The sequence below is a fragment of the Acartia tonsa genome, chromosome 12 (genome assembly GCF_053477335.1).
Source record: "Acartia tonsa isolate MP-2025a chromosome 12, ASM5347733v1, whole genome shotgun sequence".
In the NCBI taxonomy this organism is placed as follows: domain Eukaryota; kingdom Metazoa; phylum Arthropoda; class Copepoda; order Calanoida; family Acartiidae; genus Acartia; species Acartia tonsa.
In genome coordinates, this window is record NC_137271.1 from 32,351,272 (window position 1) to 32,368,237 (window position 16,966).

The 16,966-nt window shown below is 31.8% G+C and overlaps 2 protein-coding genes across 2 annotated transcripts in view; both read right to left on the minus strand.

Moving 5' to 3' along the window:
• Ns4 (Nucleostemin 4) overlaps nucleotides 1-16,966 on the minus strand; it is a 160,580-nt gene that overhangs the window by 88,663 nt on the left and 54,951 nt on the right. The window lies entirely within an intron of this gene.
• Nucleotides 1-16,966, minus strand: part of PAPLA1 (Phosphatidic Acid Phospholipase A1) — a 256,678-nt gene that overhangs the window by 20,509 nt on the left and 219,203 nt on the right. Inside the window, exons 19-24 of the mRNA XM_080178180.1 lie at nucleotides 13,040-13,085; nucleotides 12,382-12,437; nucleotides 11,899-11,937; nucleotides 11,352-11,423; nucleotides 10,598-10,636; nucleotides 2,412-2,521 (exon numbers count right to left, since the gene is read on the minus strand). Coding sequence (XP_080034306.1) covers nucleotides 2,412-2,521; nucleotides 10,598-10,636; nucleotides 11,352-11,423; nucleotides 11,899-11,937; nucleotides 12,382-12,437; nucleotides 13,040-13,085 — 362 coding nt within the window. The remainder of the gene's footprint in view (nucleotides 1-2,411; nucleotides 2,522-10,597; nucleotides 10,637-11,351; nucleotides 11,424-11,898; nucleotides 11,938-12,381; nucleotides 12,438-13,039; nucleotides 13,086-16,966) is intronic.

A 16,966-nucleotide genomic window follows, 5' to 3' on the forward strand; every position in this document is an offset into this window, starting at 1 on the left:
ACAAAAGATTTTTTGTATAAAATATCTTTGGCCTTATGTGTTTAAATTGAAATATGCAGAAGAGCTAAAAACCTGCACATTACTGAGATATTGTTAAAACCGCCGTGCTACCGTTATCTGTTGATATTTTACATGCCTGGCGCTAGGTCGCCAGTAGAGATAGAGAGCTGAAATTTTGTACATATATTTCTAGGCCCCTAAAGTAACTTTTTAGGTTAGCAGAAGATTGAAATTCGAAAAAGGGTATTTTCATGAAAAGATCTAGTGCTTATATTTGAAGTAGTGCTGGGCTGCTGCAAGGTCAATGTTTGTATTGCATTAAAACTTTTCACAGAGCATCTTGTTAAAAGCAAAGCTTTTCTAAAATTTAGATGTATTAATTTTATTAGGAAAGAAAGAATTGTCTTATGGTTTTTAACTCTATATGGTTGTTTATGTGAAGATGTTCCATGATAAAGTTTCACACTTTTCTATGAATTTACAAAATTTTATTGCATTTTTTGGGTGTTTCAATATTATCATCAAATTTAGAGTGAAGTTATTCTACTGCTTCATAGCAAATAATAAAAAGTCATTATTACAAGCTTGCACAATTTTTACATTATTTACATAATAAATTATAAGATTAGAATTTATTAAGGTTTATTTACATTTAAGATTGATTAGCCTTTTTTTCCCCGCAGGCTAAAAGAGCAACTATCATTGATTTGTAAGCATCCTTATGTTTATTACCATTGTCTTTAAAAGAGTGGATGCAAAGACCTCCTAATTATAGAAAAGCTTCACTTTTAAAACACTAATGAGTTAATTGACATTATTGATCTAGGTTGGTAAATGATTTTAAATTATAGTAATTTACAATTTCATTAAATATTTAAACAATATAAAATTAAATTCCTATTCTAATGTATAAATTCTAGTATTTTCAAGCTTAAGTGTGTATTTGTTTAATTTGAAAAATAAAGCTTTTAATGATAGGTATACCCAAAAACTTAATAATTCAAGTTTAAATTTTTTTTTACAAAAGAATGTTCTAAAAAAGAGTTAAATTTAATATCCAAGTAAATAGTCAAAAATGTTGAGGCAATCAAATTGACTGCTATTTTCATTGCCAAAAACTTTCCTACAAACTTTAGATTTACAATCACTGTATCTGTCAGGGAAACAGGTCAAAAGAAATCATTACATCTTCTCCTTAATTATTCTTCATTTTTAGTAAAATTCTTCCTTTTGTAGCTCAAATAAAATAATAAAATCCATATCATACTTTTTTAATAGAGATTTTTTGCATGCTAAACTTAAAGTAATGATGACAACTTTAATTATTACCTTTTCTTTAATATTTGATTATGTTAGTTATAATTCTTCTTTTATTATTATTCTATATTTCTGTTATTTGATTATGTGAGTTATATTTCTTCTTTTTATATTACTCTATGTTTCTAATATTTAATTATGTGAGTTATTCTTCTTCTTTTGATATTACTCTATGTTTCTATTATTTGATTGTGTGAGGTATACCCTTGGGTTTAAAACCTCAACCTTTCCTTTCAAATTCTCTTCACACTGAAAATGGGTTCTAGAGTTGCTTAATACTTTTAAATCACAATATAGTTTTAAATAGCACTACTACTTTATAACTAGAGTAAGTTATATTTGAGAGATAGAGAAGCAAATTTCTTGTTTATTAGCAAATTATGAAATAAACCTAGTATAGTCTAAAATGTAATGTTTAAATAAAAATTGATAATTTATACACTCATGAGGTAATAGATATAAAGAAGTGAGAGGAATTTCTTAAGCTTAAACAGTATAATTGTAAATAACCATTAAAATACTGTTTCTAAAGTTTTAATACTTTAGGATATTTTATTGACTATAGATCTATTTATTTTGGCTAATTTATGTAAGTTAGACCTCAGAAGCGCATTTGATACAACAAGATAAGGAAATCAAAAGTATTATATCATTATGAAAATCGAAATATAATGTACCCAATCTTTCCTTGTCCTCCATCATAGTTCATCCATGGAGAGTTGGGTATTTTATCTGTATTTTACAGGTTCGAGCCCACCCAAGAGGGTAAATAGTGATTCTACTGTACAACATAGCGCATCCATAGAGAGCTAGGTACTTTATTCGCAGCTTTTAGCTCATCCTTTTGAAATTATTGAAAATTGTTAGTTTCTGTGTAATAAAAGTTGTCACAAATATAGGTATTACATAATCCTATCATATAAAGTGGTAAGGTTTTTTTCGTCTAAAGCTTAGATCTCAATAACTACTAAAACGATTGGATTCTCTATATTAAGTATAGTATGCCACCTAGTCGTTATTATACATAGAAATGTATGTCAACACAATGATTTCTCGTTCAACAGGTTTAGAAGCAAATCAATTGTACAACTAACCTGATAAAACATCATATGTTATAACACAGCCAAGGGAATGAGAAACGATGGAAACTTTTCCACCATTGGTTTCAAAATTCGGATGTCTCTCCGTAAACATAACATACAGCCTAAATAGAAATAATATTCATTAGTAGAGAAGCTACAATTTAACTTCTAATGTCCGACTGTCTGTATATCAATAAAGATCGGGACAGTGAGATTTCTCAGATGTCTCTAAATGCATATAACCTAAATTTTATTTTCATGGGTAATATCAAAAAAGTCTGAAATTTTGGCGGTTTCCCTCAAAGTACCTAGTAGAAGAAACACAACCTCCTTGCATAGACGTCCAAGGGGGGGGGGGTAAAGGGGTGATTACCCCGCCCCCCCAAATAAAACAAATGCCACTATGAAAGAAAGATTACCCTCCCCCCAAAAATTTTTTTTTATTTTCAAAATGTTACCCCCCCCCCCCAAATAAAAAAAGCTTGGACGCCCCTGCCTCCTTGTTTTAAGTTAAAAATGAGAGGATTTTTGTATTTTTCCTTAGGTCAGGTTAGATTAGGTTAGATTAGGTACAGGGTAGCCACGCAGGCTTAAGGCACCGCAGGTATAAACAAGGAGGGGTTGCGCACTGGCATAAAGATAAGAACTACCATCATCCTAATTTATATTTTTTTTTAAATCAGAAAGGGAGTTCTTCACTCGCTAGGCACTTTGAAGAAAAGCGCTTAAAATACTTTTGAAGATTTACTAAACCATGATCATTAAACATCTACTTTTATGAATTATTTGAATGTTTTTGATTGAAATAGGGAGGTAGAGGTTAATGTATGATAAATCGATCAAATCTAACCATCCAGAATAATTATAAACGTTAAAATTGATGCAATATTATTTACTAGCGGATACGCCCCTAGAGGCCTCTAGTTGCATTTAAATGTTTTTTTTTTATATTTTAAATATATAATTTGAGAATAATTTGTCTATGGTCAATCAGCTGTTAAATTCATGTCTCTACGCAGCGCCACTACGCTAGCGACACTATGCGGCGCAAATATTTAATTTTTTTTCGATTTTATTGTGATTTCTCTTGGGAGGGTTATGGTACCCTTCCCCCAAAATAGTTATAAACCTTCCCGGGACCTGTGAGAAGCTACCCTGTTAAGGAGAACCCGATCGGTTCAGCGGTTAGCGAGATTCTTCGGTACAAACACACAGCCACAAAAACATCCTGTTACTTTAGTATAAGGATAATGTACTTTCATAAACAATTTCATAATAACTAACTTACATGTTATAAGTCAACTTTTTTCTTTAAAATAAAACTTTAAAATTAAAGTTTTATTTCACAATCCAAGAATATGTTATGAAATTTATAATTTGGAATACAAGAAATTTATTGTTTCTTGTTTTGTAAATTAAATTAAAGGGATAGTACTAGGGAAGAAATTAAATGAGTTTAGTTTTTAAGATTTCAAATTAATAATAATTATATGAAATATAATATGTATATCCATTAACGAGAGAGAGAGAGAAAGAAAGAGGGAGAGAATAAGAGGGAGAGAGAGAGAAAGAGGGAGAGAAAAAGAGGGAGAGAAAAAGAGGGAGAGAATAAGAGGGAGAGAGAGAGAGAGAGAATAAGTGAGAGAAAAGTAGAAAAGGAAAAAGAAAAATAATAGATAACTAAATGTTTTTTTTTTCTGTAAAAGACTGAAGGACATAATGGCAGGCCCTAGTTGAGAAGTAGCAACCCTACTAAATATACAAATCATACATTTCATGGAATAAACTCTCTACTTTATGCACAGAAGAAAGAATAGAACAGTTAGAAAACACTTTTAAAAGATATTTGCATAGATATTAAAATACTATTTTATTCCGGTGCAAGGATAATTATGTCCATAAGTAGCGCGGCAATAAAAAGCTATCAAAACATTATATCCAAACAGACTCTTTAGTCTACTTATGATAGGCATTGGCAATATATAAATCACTCAATATAACAATTTAATTATAAGACTTATCGAACTAAAGTTATGCATAAATATTTACAAGATCAGTCAATGAATAAATTATTTTTGTCAATGGCCTTCGGTGCTTTTCCTCAAAGCATACTTGAAGTAAATTGAAAATGAGAGGGGGGGGGGGGGGGGGTAGTGGCCTAATCCCGTCGTAATGTGAGGCCTGTAGCTACGGTGCCCTAACCCTTCAAGGCTATCTTTTCTGGACGGATATGCGGACACATAGGTATTACTTATAGAGTAGAACATTAAAGTATTATTAAGTAAATTTTTAGTAGATAAAAAGAATCTATAACATTATAATTATGACACTAACTAACTTTATCGGATAGACAGACATATACCCTAGTTATAAAGTAGCGTCGCTAGCATAAGATAAACACTAAGAACCTTTTTCTTTATTTTTCATTCCCAACAAGGTTGTTACTATAGGTAGATTTTTAAACCAATTCGTTCCAATTTTCATGGAACGTGGGGGTTAAGACATCCCCGATGGTGAAAAACAAAATAGACCCTTCGGAGATTAAAATAATTGTAAAAACTTTGAAACTGCTAAATTAAACCAACCAATCAAGATTTGATAGTTTTTAGACCAATGGGAAATGGGAAAGCTTGATAATAAAACTTTGGGTACCAGCATAATTTACAGTCCAATGTCCCGTACCTCCCTGATTTCTTATAGATCACTGGTCATCCTTTATTTAAAAGCTTGGGTTTTAGACATTATTATATACGCGTATTGTATGTACAATACATGGTCAGGGATCTAAAGAGATAAGACAATGGCCGATTAATTAATGTACATTCCCAATGATAATACACAAAATTACTCATTTAATAGATGACAATTAGTGGTTGCAAAGTTTGGACACTTCATGACCAACCAATGGAAATTCAATAAAAGTCCCCAAAGTTATAAAGACTACGAAAAAAGAAACAGTTTTTAGAAAACTTTGGGAACCAGTGCAGCAGTGTTCTAAAAAGCCCATTAACCCTTTCCTCCCTGGTACATTGTACTATGTATATTAGGATATATAAGTTGGAAGGAATTTTATTGTTAGGGGGATATTTTAAATCTGCATCAAATTTTAAGGATTTTTTTATAAAATTCTTTTTTTGTAAAATTCTTTATCTAAAAGCGGAAATACAATTTAAGTTATTTAATTCTGACATCTGTGATAGGTAGATTGAAAACTATCTGCGCTCTGATTGGAGAAGCTTAAGTGTCGTAAATCATTCACCCAATTAGAGCGCAGGTAGTTTCTAATCCACCTATCCTATTGGTCAAAATTAATTAACTTCAAACTTATATATCCTAATGTACATCCTTAAAATGTTAAAGAATTGGATATGGCTCTTGAAGAAAATCAATTTTGCTTTCAACCTACCAGAAAAGTACCGGTAGGGATGGTACAGTGGACTATAAATCATACTGGTCCCCTATATTTTATCAACACAGTCTCTCATTCGTTTTCATAAAAACTTTGGAGACCATTCTTTAATCTTATTTGGATGATGATATCTTATTTCATTTGATGATTTTTTCCCCAGTTGCAGTATCCCTTCCCAAAAATTTCTACATTTAAATATATTTGCATCTAAGTTCTTTCTTTTAGTTGAAAAATAAAGCAGTAAGCATTTTATAAGGAATAGTACAATGGATGTTTAAATTGATGTACACTCCCAATAAAATGATAATGATATGAAACATTGGCTATAGTACCTTTCGTGGCAATGATCCTTAAGGGGCGTTTCTTCGTATTTACACAGTAGCTTTTCTTCTATTTCTAGCCCCTGCGGGGGGCTCTAACCCTGCGGGGCAATCACCTAACCCAATATAACCTAACCTAACCTAAAATACCAATTAAAAGAAATTTAAATAGGTTATTTTAGGTTAAATACGACGAATCGCCCCTTAACGGGCGTTGCCACGAAAGGGACTATTTCCCAAATATTTACTCTACTCTATGTTGATTAAAAAGTTTGTTACTGGTTGAATTTAAAAAGTAAAATTTTAGTTGGTGGGCTGGATCCCCTTCCGCCCCCCCATTGACCATTTTCTCTAGAATCCTCTAAAAAACTTTAAGTAAAAATATATAGGAGAAAAGAAAATATAACAATAAAGAAATAGTTATTTCTCGCATCATATTATAAACAGCTTTCCGCGGATATAGAATGTACAATTATAAGATTAAAACCAGTTTTTTTAGGCCCGAGGTGCCGAAGAATGGATTTAAATCAAACCAAAGACTAAAAAGTTTGTTCATTATCGTTTGGGAAAAACAAATTCAATAAAAGTATCCAAAGTTTTTGAGCCAACCAATAAGTTAAAGTTCTTGTAAAACTTTGGGTACCACTGTCTCCCCTGTTCCAGCAAACTTAAGAGATGTACAGTCAAACAATCAAATCTTACTGCGCTACTAAAAATAGAAAATCAAAAGAATTGTGAAATAATTCTTGTGGTATTTTTATATTCATATAATTTTCATTTGCTGAAATCTTTATATTCTAATATAAATTCCTTAGGAAAATAGATACACATATCTAGAGTGTACAAGATTATCAATTTTAACTGTCCACTTCTTTTAAAATCTAATAACAATAACAATTATGTCCATAAGTAGTACAGCAACAATTAGCTAACTATTTCTTTAGACAAAGGAAAAACAGATTAAAGAAATTAAGTTAATCTTCTGTTTAACTTATAAAATAAGTAATTTTCATGTTATTATACTGTTTACAGGCTCCTTTTCCCTTAGAATATTGTTAGCTTGTAATTACAATCTACTTTGAGACAATCTTTTTCGCCAACTAACGACTTAGCCTTTTACTCCTAAGAATATTTCTTATATGGTGGGGGTTAGAGGATATCCCTTTTCATTTATTTATTATAAAAAAATAATTGAGGAGAAGGAAGTTTTTCGAGGTCAGATAAGGAACAGCCTAAAACCTGCCTTTTTCTACTTGTAAACATTCTTGGAACTTGTGTATCTATCGTTTAACTGTTTTAGAGATTCTAATGGACCCCCATACAAACAGATATACACATATTATTTAAAGGATATCGTCTTTCTAAATAAGAGATAATTTTTATTCCTTAGGGAGATATATAACATTAGAAAGAAAAGAACAAGGTCCTTTTTAATTTGAGTTGACCAACCCTCTTCCCTACTTGTTACAAGAGTCTAAAGGGAAAAGACAATAGCTGGTAAATTGATGTACATCTCCAATGATCATACACAAAATTATCCCTTCTGTAGATTACAATTAGTGGTTGTAACGTTAAGACACTCAGCTTAATGAACTAGCCCATAAAAATTTAATAAATTCCCCCAAATATTTAAGTCAACTAATAAGAAATTGAAGTAATAAAACTTTGGGGACTGTGAAATAAACAGCCCGATGTCCCCACCATCCCTAACTTGTAACACTGTAAAGAAATATTCCCGTATGTTAAACTTGTATTATTTAGAAAATAGAATAGAAAATATAAATTTTAATTAATCCCTCTTTAAAAAATCAATAGATTATTGTAGAAATGGGGGTTAAGAAAAAAACAATTTAATCAACTTGGATAGTACCAAAAAAAGTGCAAATCCTAAAGTTTTGTAATTCTTTTTGCATAAGTTTCTTTCTTTCTACTTCTTTTTAGCACTTTTTTTTATTTCATTCCATTTTTAACATAAAACTAGGTATTATGAAATTATTCAAAATTTTAGTTGCAAAGATATTCTACAATGTAAAGGGTAATGGAGTGCTTCAATATTCTAATCAGCCAAGACAAAATCTTTATCATGAGATTTGTTTTCTAGAAATCTACTATAAATCATTAAGCTCATCGTATTATAGACAAATTTACAAAACTGGTATTAATTTTATGATTTTTGTTTCAATATTCATTGAAATTTGCCTGTCATATGAGACTATATTCAGAATTTTCCGAATGGCTAAGAACCGGTTCTAATCCAACGGATATTAATTGGTTTCAAAGCCAAACTAAAAAAGATCTTTTTCTAATTGTCATACTTGTTTTGTTCTATAATTCTAAGTTGAAGAAAATGTAAATAGAAAAGTTATTGCAATTTTTCTTTTTCTTTTGTTTTTAATGTTGTTTTATATCTTTCTAATATATTTACAATTTAACCTAATGTTGATTGAACCCCCCCCCCCCCCACTCCCTCTCCACTAAAATTTACCACAGACAAACAGTGAGAGTAGGGGAAATGCCCATAACCTGAATAAATTATTGCAACCTTAAGTAAAAGTGCGACTCTCAAAGGCTTGGTTTATTTTTCTAATGCCTCGCCCTAAAGCGATTTTTTCAAATTATCTTGATAAAGAGCTATGACCTCATTCATTTGATGTCATATTGCCGACTAAAACCCTTAAAATTTGTGTGGGGTTGAGAGGGGGGGGGGGGGATGTTATGCACAATTGCTCAAACAGGAAACTGCTAATATATATATTTGATTGGGAACTAATTTTGTTGCACAAACATGATTACCAAAATATGTTGCACTAATTTATAACTCTTTTTCTTCTTTTATTGGTAGCTTCGCCTCTACCTTCTAGGGGATTGGCTTAAAAATGGGAGTTCTTGAAATTTTAAGACCCCCCACTTCGCATTTAATTAGTTAAGATCAAAACAGAAATGTAAGTGAGTATATGTTTTTAGTTTGGGGGTGGGAATAAACCTTAACCCTCCAAATGTCCACCTCATGTTTAGCTTAAAACATGCACTGAGCCAAAATAAATGAAAATTGTATGACAAATGTCAAAATGAGACTGTATGATGTAAAAACCATACAACTTGACAAACGGTCGGAGGGACATACAGATATACCTTATTTATATGAAAGCTTTCTTCATCCTCAAATGTGTTGCATGTTGAAAATGAAAAGAAATGAAGAAAGGAAAATGTATGAAAGTCCAGAGAAATTCAGCAATAACAAGTACAGGCAGTTTTACTATTACATTATAGTAGTTAGGTAGCAAGGGGAAACTGGACTGTAATTTATCATGGTACCTCTTTTTTGCTACCTTAAAACTTTGGGTACTTTTATAATACCTTGATTAGTTGGTGCAAATTAACTATTTAGACAATAATTTTTATTTTATTATGAACCTTGGGGATGTATTTGAATTTAGCATCCATTGTCTTATCCCTTAAAATCCCTGATAATTATAGAGTAGCTGCACATTACCAACTCACAAAAGAAAACCTAAGTTAGTCCAGCAGATGTTTTCCTTTATTAATTACATCTATTTCTCATCTGCAGCTAGCTGTGCAAAAATTAACAACAAGGATGATCCATAAGTGGCGAAGCACAGATACAACCAAAACAGAGGCGTGCAGAAGGGGGGTGTATATGCACCTCCCTTAATAAAAATAATAGAGGCGTCATGGTAAAAAAGTTACCCGCGTCAATTTACAAATTCAGGGACGCTATTGTTAGACACCTGGGGAGTGGGGGGGGGGGGTCTGTATCCACCCTGACACTAAAAATACACCCCTCTTATTGACTGTAATACCCCCCCTTGATTTGGGATCAAGGGGGGTGTCAATATTCTGCACGCCACTGCTACAAAATATACTAAAACGTTTTTTTCTTTTGTAGAGAAGATGATTAAGATGACCCCTCCCAACTGTTCTAAAGTGCCCCTAAAGGCCAGGGGCTTTGCATATAATGAAAAAATGGTATTTCAAAAAAAGGGTAAAGCATCTTTTTGTGCTGTGGTAACAATATCCAGTTTTGATGATTTGTTAATGGAATCACACGGTTTTTAACAATATGCAAGAAGAAAAAATTAAAGTTCATTAACATTTAATTTAGAGGATTTATAGAGAAAGTTAAATGAAAAGTGTAAAAGAACTATGAGCAGGCAGGGAGGAGACATTGGACTGTAAATTATACATGTTCCTAAGATTTTTTTAAGAACATTACCCATTTAGCTTACAAATACTTGTTGCTAAAATATTTCCAAAAAATGTTGATCTACAGAATGGGCATAATTTATATTCAATCATCTTAACCCTTATGATCCATGAAAAAAATACTTTTGTCAAAAGTTGTTGAGGTAATTGTTTTTAGGAGAGGGGATGAGTTACCCTCTATACCCCCTTTGGACTACAGACTAAGATGAGCAGCTGCTATAGTGTAAGAAATTATTTTTACTTACCTATTAAGCTCTGTTTGTAAGGCATTCCATATTTCCATCCTAAAAATTTAAATGTAAAAAGTTTTTTTTAACATAAGCTTTATATAGTTCCCGGGAAAGTTTTAGGCTATTTTTCTGTACCATTCTCACCCCTTTGAATACAATGCCTCTGAATTGTAGGGGCGTCTCCGCTAGTATATTACAAAGAAGTAGTATTTCTGTGTTTCTCTCAGTCAGACTGTCTGTCACAATGGACGTCTTTATGTTTTTCAAGTCGTCCATAAACTGCTAGACCTATCCTTGCACAATTTTTCAGGGAAATTTATTCGTTTTAGGCTGCAAAAAAAAAAACTATGGTCCCAAGAAAAGAGAGCAGTCTACATTTGAGCCTGGAAGGGGGGGGGGGATAATGGAATAGTTGTTTATCGCATCGTATTATAAACAGCTTTCCGCGAGTAAAAAATGTACAATTATAAGATTAAAACCAGGTTTTTAGCCCAGAGATGCTAATAAACTGGTTTTAAATTGTACATTTTTATATTAGTAGAAAACTGGATATAATACGATGATATACAAAATTTTTCAGTATGGCTGAGTTCCAGTTCTAATCCTCTGGATATAAATCGGTTTCTAAGCCATACTGAATTATAAATTACTTAAGGTGTTTAGATTAATTAATGATTATTTTATACATAAGAACACTATCCAAAAATAATATCAACGGGTAAAAATATTTATCATAATTATGGTAATAATTAAAATTTAATAACAATACCTGTATAACGGACTTGTATAATACATAATATCCATAGCAGTTGAATTTAGTAAACTTCTAAGCCCACCTATCCTATAAATAGAGAAAAAATATGATTAATAAGTATGTATCGTAATTCTAAATAATATACAAAATAATAATATGTATTTATAAATGAATCTTGATTTATTTACGTTTTCTTGTGTAATTGATAATGATAATAAAGTAGCGTAATGAAAATTTGCACATCCAACAGAAAATTTTATCATGTTATCAAATTGTTATTTGTTGCATTGTAATATAGATAGCTTTAGCGGCTATTAAAATGAAAAATTCTAAAATTAAGACCAGTTTTGATAGAGCCGAGTGATTGTCTTTAATAAGATGCCATACATGATATTTCAGTTTTACAGAGAACTGGTTCTAATTCAACTTACATTAAACGGCTTCGAAGACACACTAGAAAAGAATTTTTTTGGGAAAATATGACGTTAGATAGATTTTATGACCGACTGAAAAGCAAAGCCTAGACGGAGAGTAGCTGCGCCATTAAGAAGTTTAAGATTACCTTTGTGGAGTTATTGCATCTACCAAACCTTGGTCCAATCTGAAAAAATAGAAAATCATCCTATTCATTTTTTAAATTTTTGACTGGAGGAAATGTTTGCGGTAATATAGTTTATGTTACTTATAGCTGCTATATCAGATGGGTGACATCAAGGGTAAATTGAGGAATTAAGGACTGGCTTGCCTTGGTTGTCTGTTAGATGTTACTCACGATAATACTCAAGGACATAAAATTTACCCTTAATTATCCTTGATTGTTTGGCCTGACACTTTTATTATAGTATCTTGGACAGCAGCCCTTTGCGTACGAGGTAACATTGTGCTTTCCCCCAAAAGTGCTATAACTCTGCAGGGCCTATATACCTGCAGTGTCCTAACCCTGCGTGACAACTATTTACCCATTATAACCTTACCCAACCTGCCCTAAAGTAAAAACAACAACAACAAAGAAATACTCCCGGATAAAAATACTTAAAGTCCAAACCTTAGATGATTTCTCCATTCAACTGGAAAGAACTCCACCCTCTGGCCAGATTGTTCCTTAAAAATATGCATTGTTTTAAATAGAGTACCTACTTTCTAACTAAGGAATGTCCGTCCGTTATATCGACTCTCCCTTACAATTATAAGCGTACCACTTTTCCATCCAGGTAATCTTCTTACTCCTTTTACTCGGGAGGGAGGGGACATTAGATTATAAATCGTAATGAAACCCAAAATCTTATAAACTAAACATGTTAATTATTTTTTTGTCTTCAATACTTTGGGTACTTTGAAACTTTATTAATTGGTTCAATGTATTAGTATCCAAACTTTTTAACCAATAATTTAGTTTTCATAACGAGTAATTATGTTATCATCATTGGGAATGTATATATTAAAAATCTGTCTGTCTGTATGTAAGTCAGACATTCTGTATAAATGTATCATTTGACGTGTTTTTAGTAGCTAAAATATATCATTTATTAGTGCCTGTTAGTTAGTCCCTTAGACACTATTTTACTACACCCCAGCAAGTTAAGAAAATAGAAAATAAAATGAAAGATTTTTAAAAAGTAGAAATATCTAATTTTATGATAGCTTGTTGTTGCTGCGCTACTAATGGACATAATTGTCCTTGTTAAATTTGTTAAAAATCTTACCATAAATTTGGGGAAGCATTTTGACATTATTTGTGATATGTTATCTCTGAGTAGAATACATTATTCACATTTAAAAATAGTATTTTTAAAAGTATTATGTACAAAAAATCTTCCAAAATATTTGTAAAAATCCTTTAGATTTAATTTTATGCTCGAAAAATTTCTAAATAAATATTTAAAAATTATATTTTGTTTGTGAGTTAACCTCTTATAGCAACCAAATCACTTTTTTATTTGGACATTTTAGTTTTTTATTGACCTCAAGAAACATCTTAATTAATCTTTAAGTTTCATTAGTTTAACAGCTTTTCTCGTATTCATGAATCCGGTGGATCGGAACCGGTTTCCATCCATACGAAAAAACTATGTCTAGCATCGAATTATATCCAGCTTTCTGCGAATATAAAAATGTACAATCATAAGATTAAAACCAGTTTTTTTAACCCGTGTCTTCATCACCTCTGGGCTAAAAAAACTGGTTTTAATCTTATAATTGTACTTTCTATATCCGCGGAAAGCTGTTTATAATACTGCGAGAAATAAATATTCAAGTTTTCCTCTGAAACAGAATAATTCTTAAAATAGTTTCTGAGCAACACTGTAAAATAATATATTGTATAGTAATATGGAGAATTTTCCATAAAAAAATAAGATTTGTTGGACCCCAGGGGCCTAATGCACGGGTCAACATTCATTTCACTATTCTCGTAGAACTATGTACAATATAATGCGATAAATAAATGTGCTATTCCAATTCAGGGAACCTATTACATTGACGACTTACTCAAACAGCTAAAAGGATTATTTTAAGATTTGGGGTAAGGTTAAATTATCATCCATTGTCTAATCCTATGCTCGTTGGTTGTAAATATATTGGTATGCTTTAACTTCTACCAAATATATCATATTATCAAATCAGCAGAATCGCAAGTTATTACTACATCACAAAATACCCATTCCAACTTGAGTTTCAATCCAAATATAAATTTATTTTGCAATTGCGTCTTTTCGCGAATATAAAACGCTTTGCGCATGTCACAACATGCGGAAATAATGTGACTCTAGTTTAAGCCAGGAGGTCTAGACTGTATTCAGACACAATCTGAGGAAAAGGCATTATAGGTGCATTACAGGGATAGATGGAATGGAATCAGGGAGAGAGGGGATATTGGAATGAAAATTACACTAGTAACTATAATTTTATAACAACTTTTTATTATTGGTTTAATTTAGATTGGTTGGTTCCAGGCTAGTGGTGTCCAAATTGTTCAACCAATATTTAATCTACAAAAGGGGTACTTTTGTTTATCATAAATGGGGATGTTTATATATATATTGTCCATTGTTTTATCCCTTTAGCTCCCTGAATAGAACCTAGTTCGAAAAAAAAACAGAGATATGAAGATAGCTAAATTAGAACAAGAAATACAACATCCAAAAGGTACAAGATTTTTAAGAAAACACAATGACATGTCATTAATATTTGTACGCACACAAATACTTGTAGCTTGGTCACTATCGTCTAAGGCTTTGATCGTGAAGAATCATAAAGAAAATAGCATAAAACTATCACATACTTTTGATAAATAGAGTAAATAGCCTAAAACCAAGAACTGTGTTGTATAATTTCCCTGAACCAATTGTAGCCTCAACGTAAGTTTTTTGTCTATAGCTTAAGATTTCAACTTCTGAACAGAATGAGTTCTCTATTTTAGAATGCTTTACATTGGTCCCTTAGAGGTTTTAGGCTATTTATCTATTATTTATTAAAGCTTTGAGATAATCTCAGACAAATTTTTGCTCTCTTCCCTGCCCCTTCGAATATAGATCTCCTAAATACAAGGGGCGTACATCTTTTTTTATATATAGTTATGTACATATAATAACAAAAAGACTTTAGGTTTCTGATGAACAAAATTTCTTTATACCTTTATCCTCCAAAATAAAATGCATAAAAAGATGTGTTTGGCAGCCGACATAATAGATATTGCAGATTTATATCATGTCAACTATTTAGTTTACACAATTTTTCAGAAAAAAATAAGTTTATTTTTTGAAAATGGAGTAGAGGGGTTAGGTTGTTTGGTTAGGGGTATCCCTTTTTCAGTATGGCTTCGAAATCGATGAATATCCGCTGGATTAGAACTGGTTCTGAACCACACTGAAGAATTATGTAAAGCAACTTAACTCAACTTAATTAACCTACCAATCAAAAGTCACCACTAGAGAGTCACCAATGTTGAAAAGCCAAAAAATCGCTATAATAAAACTTTGGGAACTAGTGTAATAAACAGCCCATTGGCCTCTCTTTCTCTCTGGTAGCCAATAGCAATCTGGATATGATAGAACACTGTTTGTACATATAAAGTATAAGTATAGGCCCATTTTGTTAATTTCATTTTTTGTTCTTCACATTTTAGATATTGCCATCCTTGTTTGAAATCAGAGATCTAAAGGGATAAGATAATGACTGATAAATTGCTGTACATCCCCAAAGATGATACACAAAATTACCCCTTCTGTAGATTCAAATTAGTGATTGAAACTTGTAAACATTCAACTTAAAAACCAACCAATCAAATTCACGAAAGTCCCCAAAGTTGTTAAGCCAATAAATAAGAAACTTTGGGGACTAGTGTGTAATAAACAGCTCATTGTCTCCTCTCTCTCTCTGGTTTAAAATACTGTAGTATTGCATTGGTGTATAAGAAGTTTGCATATAAAGTTGTTGCAATAATTTCTGCGATAATTACAACTTAAATTATCAACAGTTTTCATATTATCCTATCATTAACAAAATAAGTGTTTTTATTACCTCCCCTAAAAAGTTAAGCTATTCTATATTTTGGATTTGTCCGTAGATACTTAAAATAAAGTTTTGATCGTAAATTTACGCGTATTAAAATCGTTTGACCGATTTTAAGCTTTTCATGAAGATACCTGTTACAATAAGGCATAGCATCATAAGTGTAGCAACTCAATAATCATTGCCAAGAAGTCTATTTGAAACAAGTAATTTTTGACACAATAATTTAGATTTTACAAGTATCATCAATTTTGATTTTTTTTAACAGTGATTCTTGTGACAATAAGGTAGTGTCAGTCATAGGCGTCCAAGGGGGGGGGGTAATGGGGCGATTACCCCCCCCAAACGATTTTGGGGGTGCCATAGGCACCCCCAAAATTTTTTTTATTTTACCCCCCCCATTCAAAATTTACCCCTACCCTGGGGGTGCCGTAGGCACCCCCAACCATTTAGGAGGGGGTATTTACCCCCCCAAACAATTTTGGGGGGGTAAATACCCCCCCCAAAATAAAAAATCTCTAATAAAAAAAATTTTTGAAAATTTAAATTACCCCCCCAAAAAATTTTACCCCGGGGGTTAATTTTGGGGGGGGTAAACTAAATTGTGTGTGCGAATGGGGCGTTTGTCCATAGTTAGGTATGGAGACCGCTCTTCTATGAGTACTACTAAAACCTAATTTTAATGCAATACACATAGACATTCTCATCGTCGGTTCGTTTGTTTAGAATGCTTAACCCTCTATTCCCACAAGTATAATACGAATTTGGTTGAGCTGGTGGAAGCTCAACAAAAGACCCACGCGAAGTATTATGTTGCTTTAACCTAAGAATAAATGGTTGGTTTTGATATTCGATCAGAATTATATAAGTATATTAAGTATTAAGGAAGGAAAATGTTTTTATAAAGTGTATTTATATTACAAGTGCATAAGTTAAGTATGAAAATATTTACAGGATAAGTGTTAAAATTATAAGTAGAGTAGGACAGAAATGTGCCCTAAGTCCCAAGCAGTGAATTGTGCTAAGTGTTAGAGTTCTAACATAAGGCCTGAGCTCAATTCATGCTAAGTACTAAGGGGCCTAAATTTAAACTACAATGCATGCCAAACAACTAAGTCATT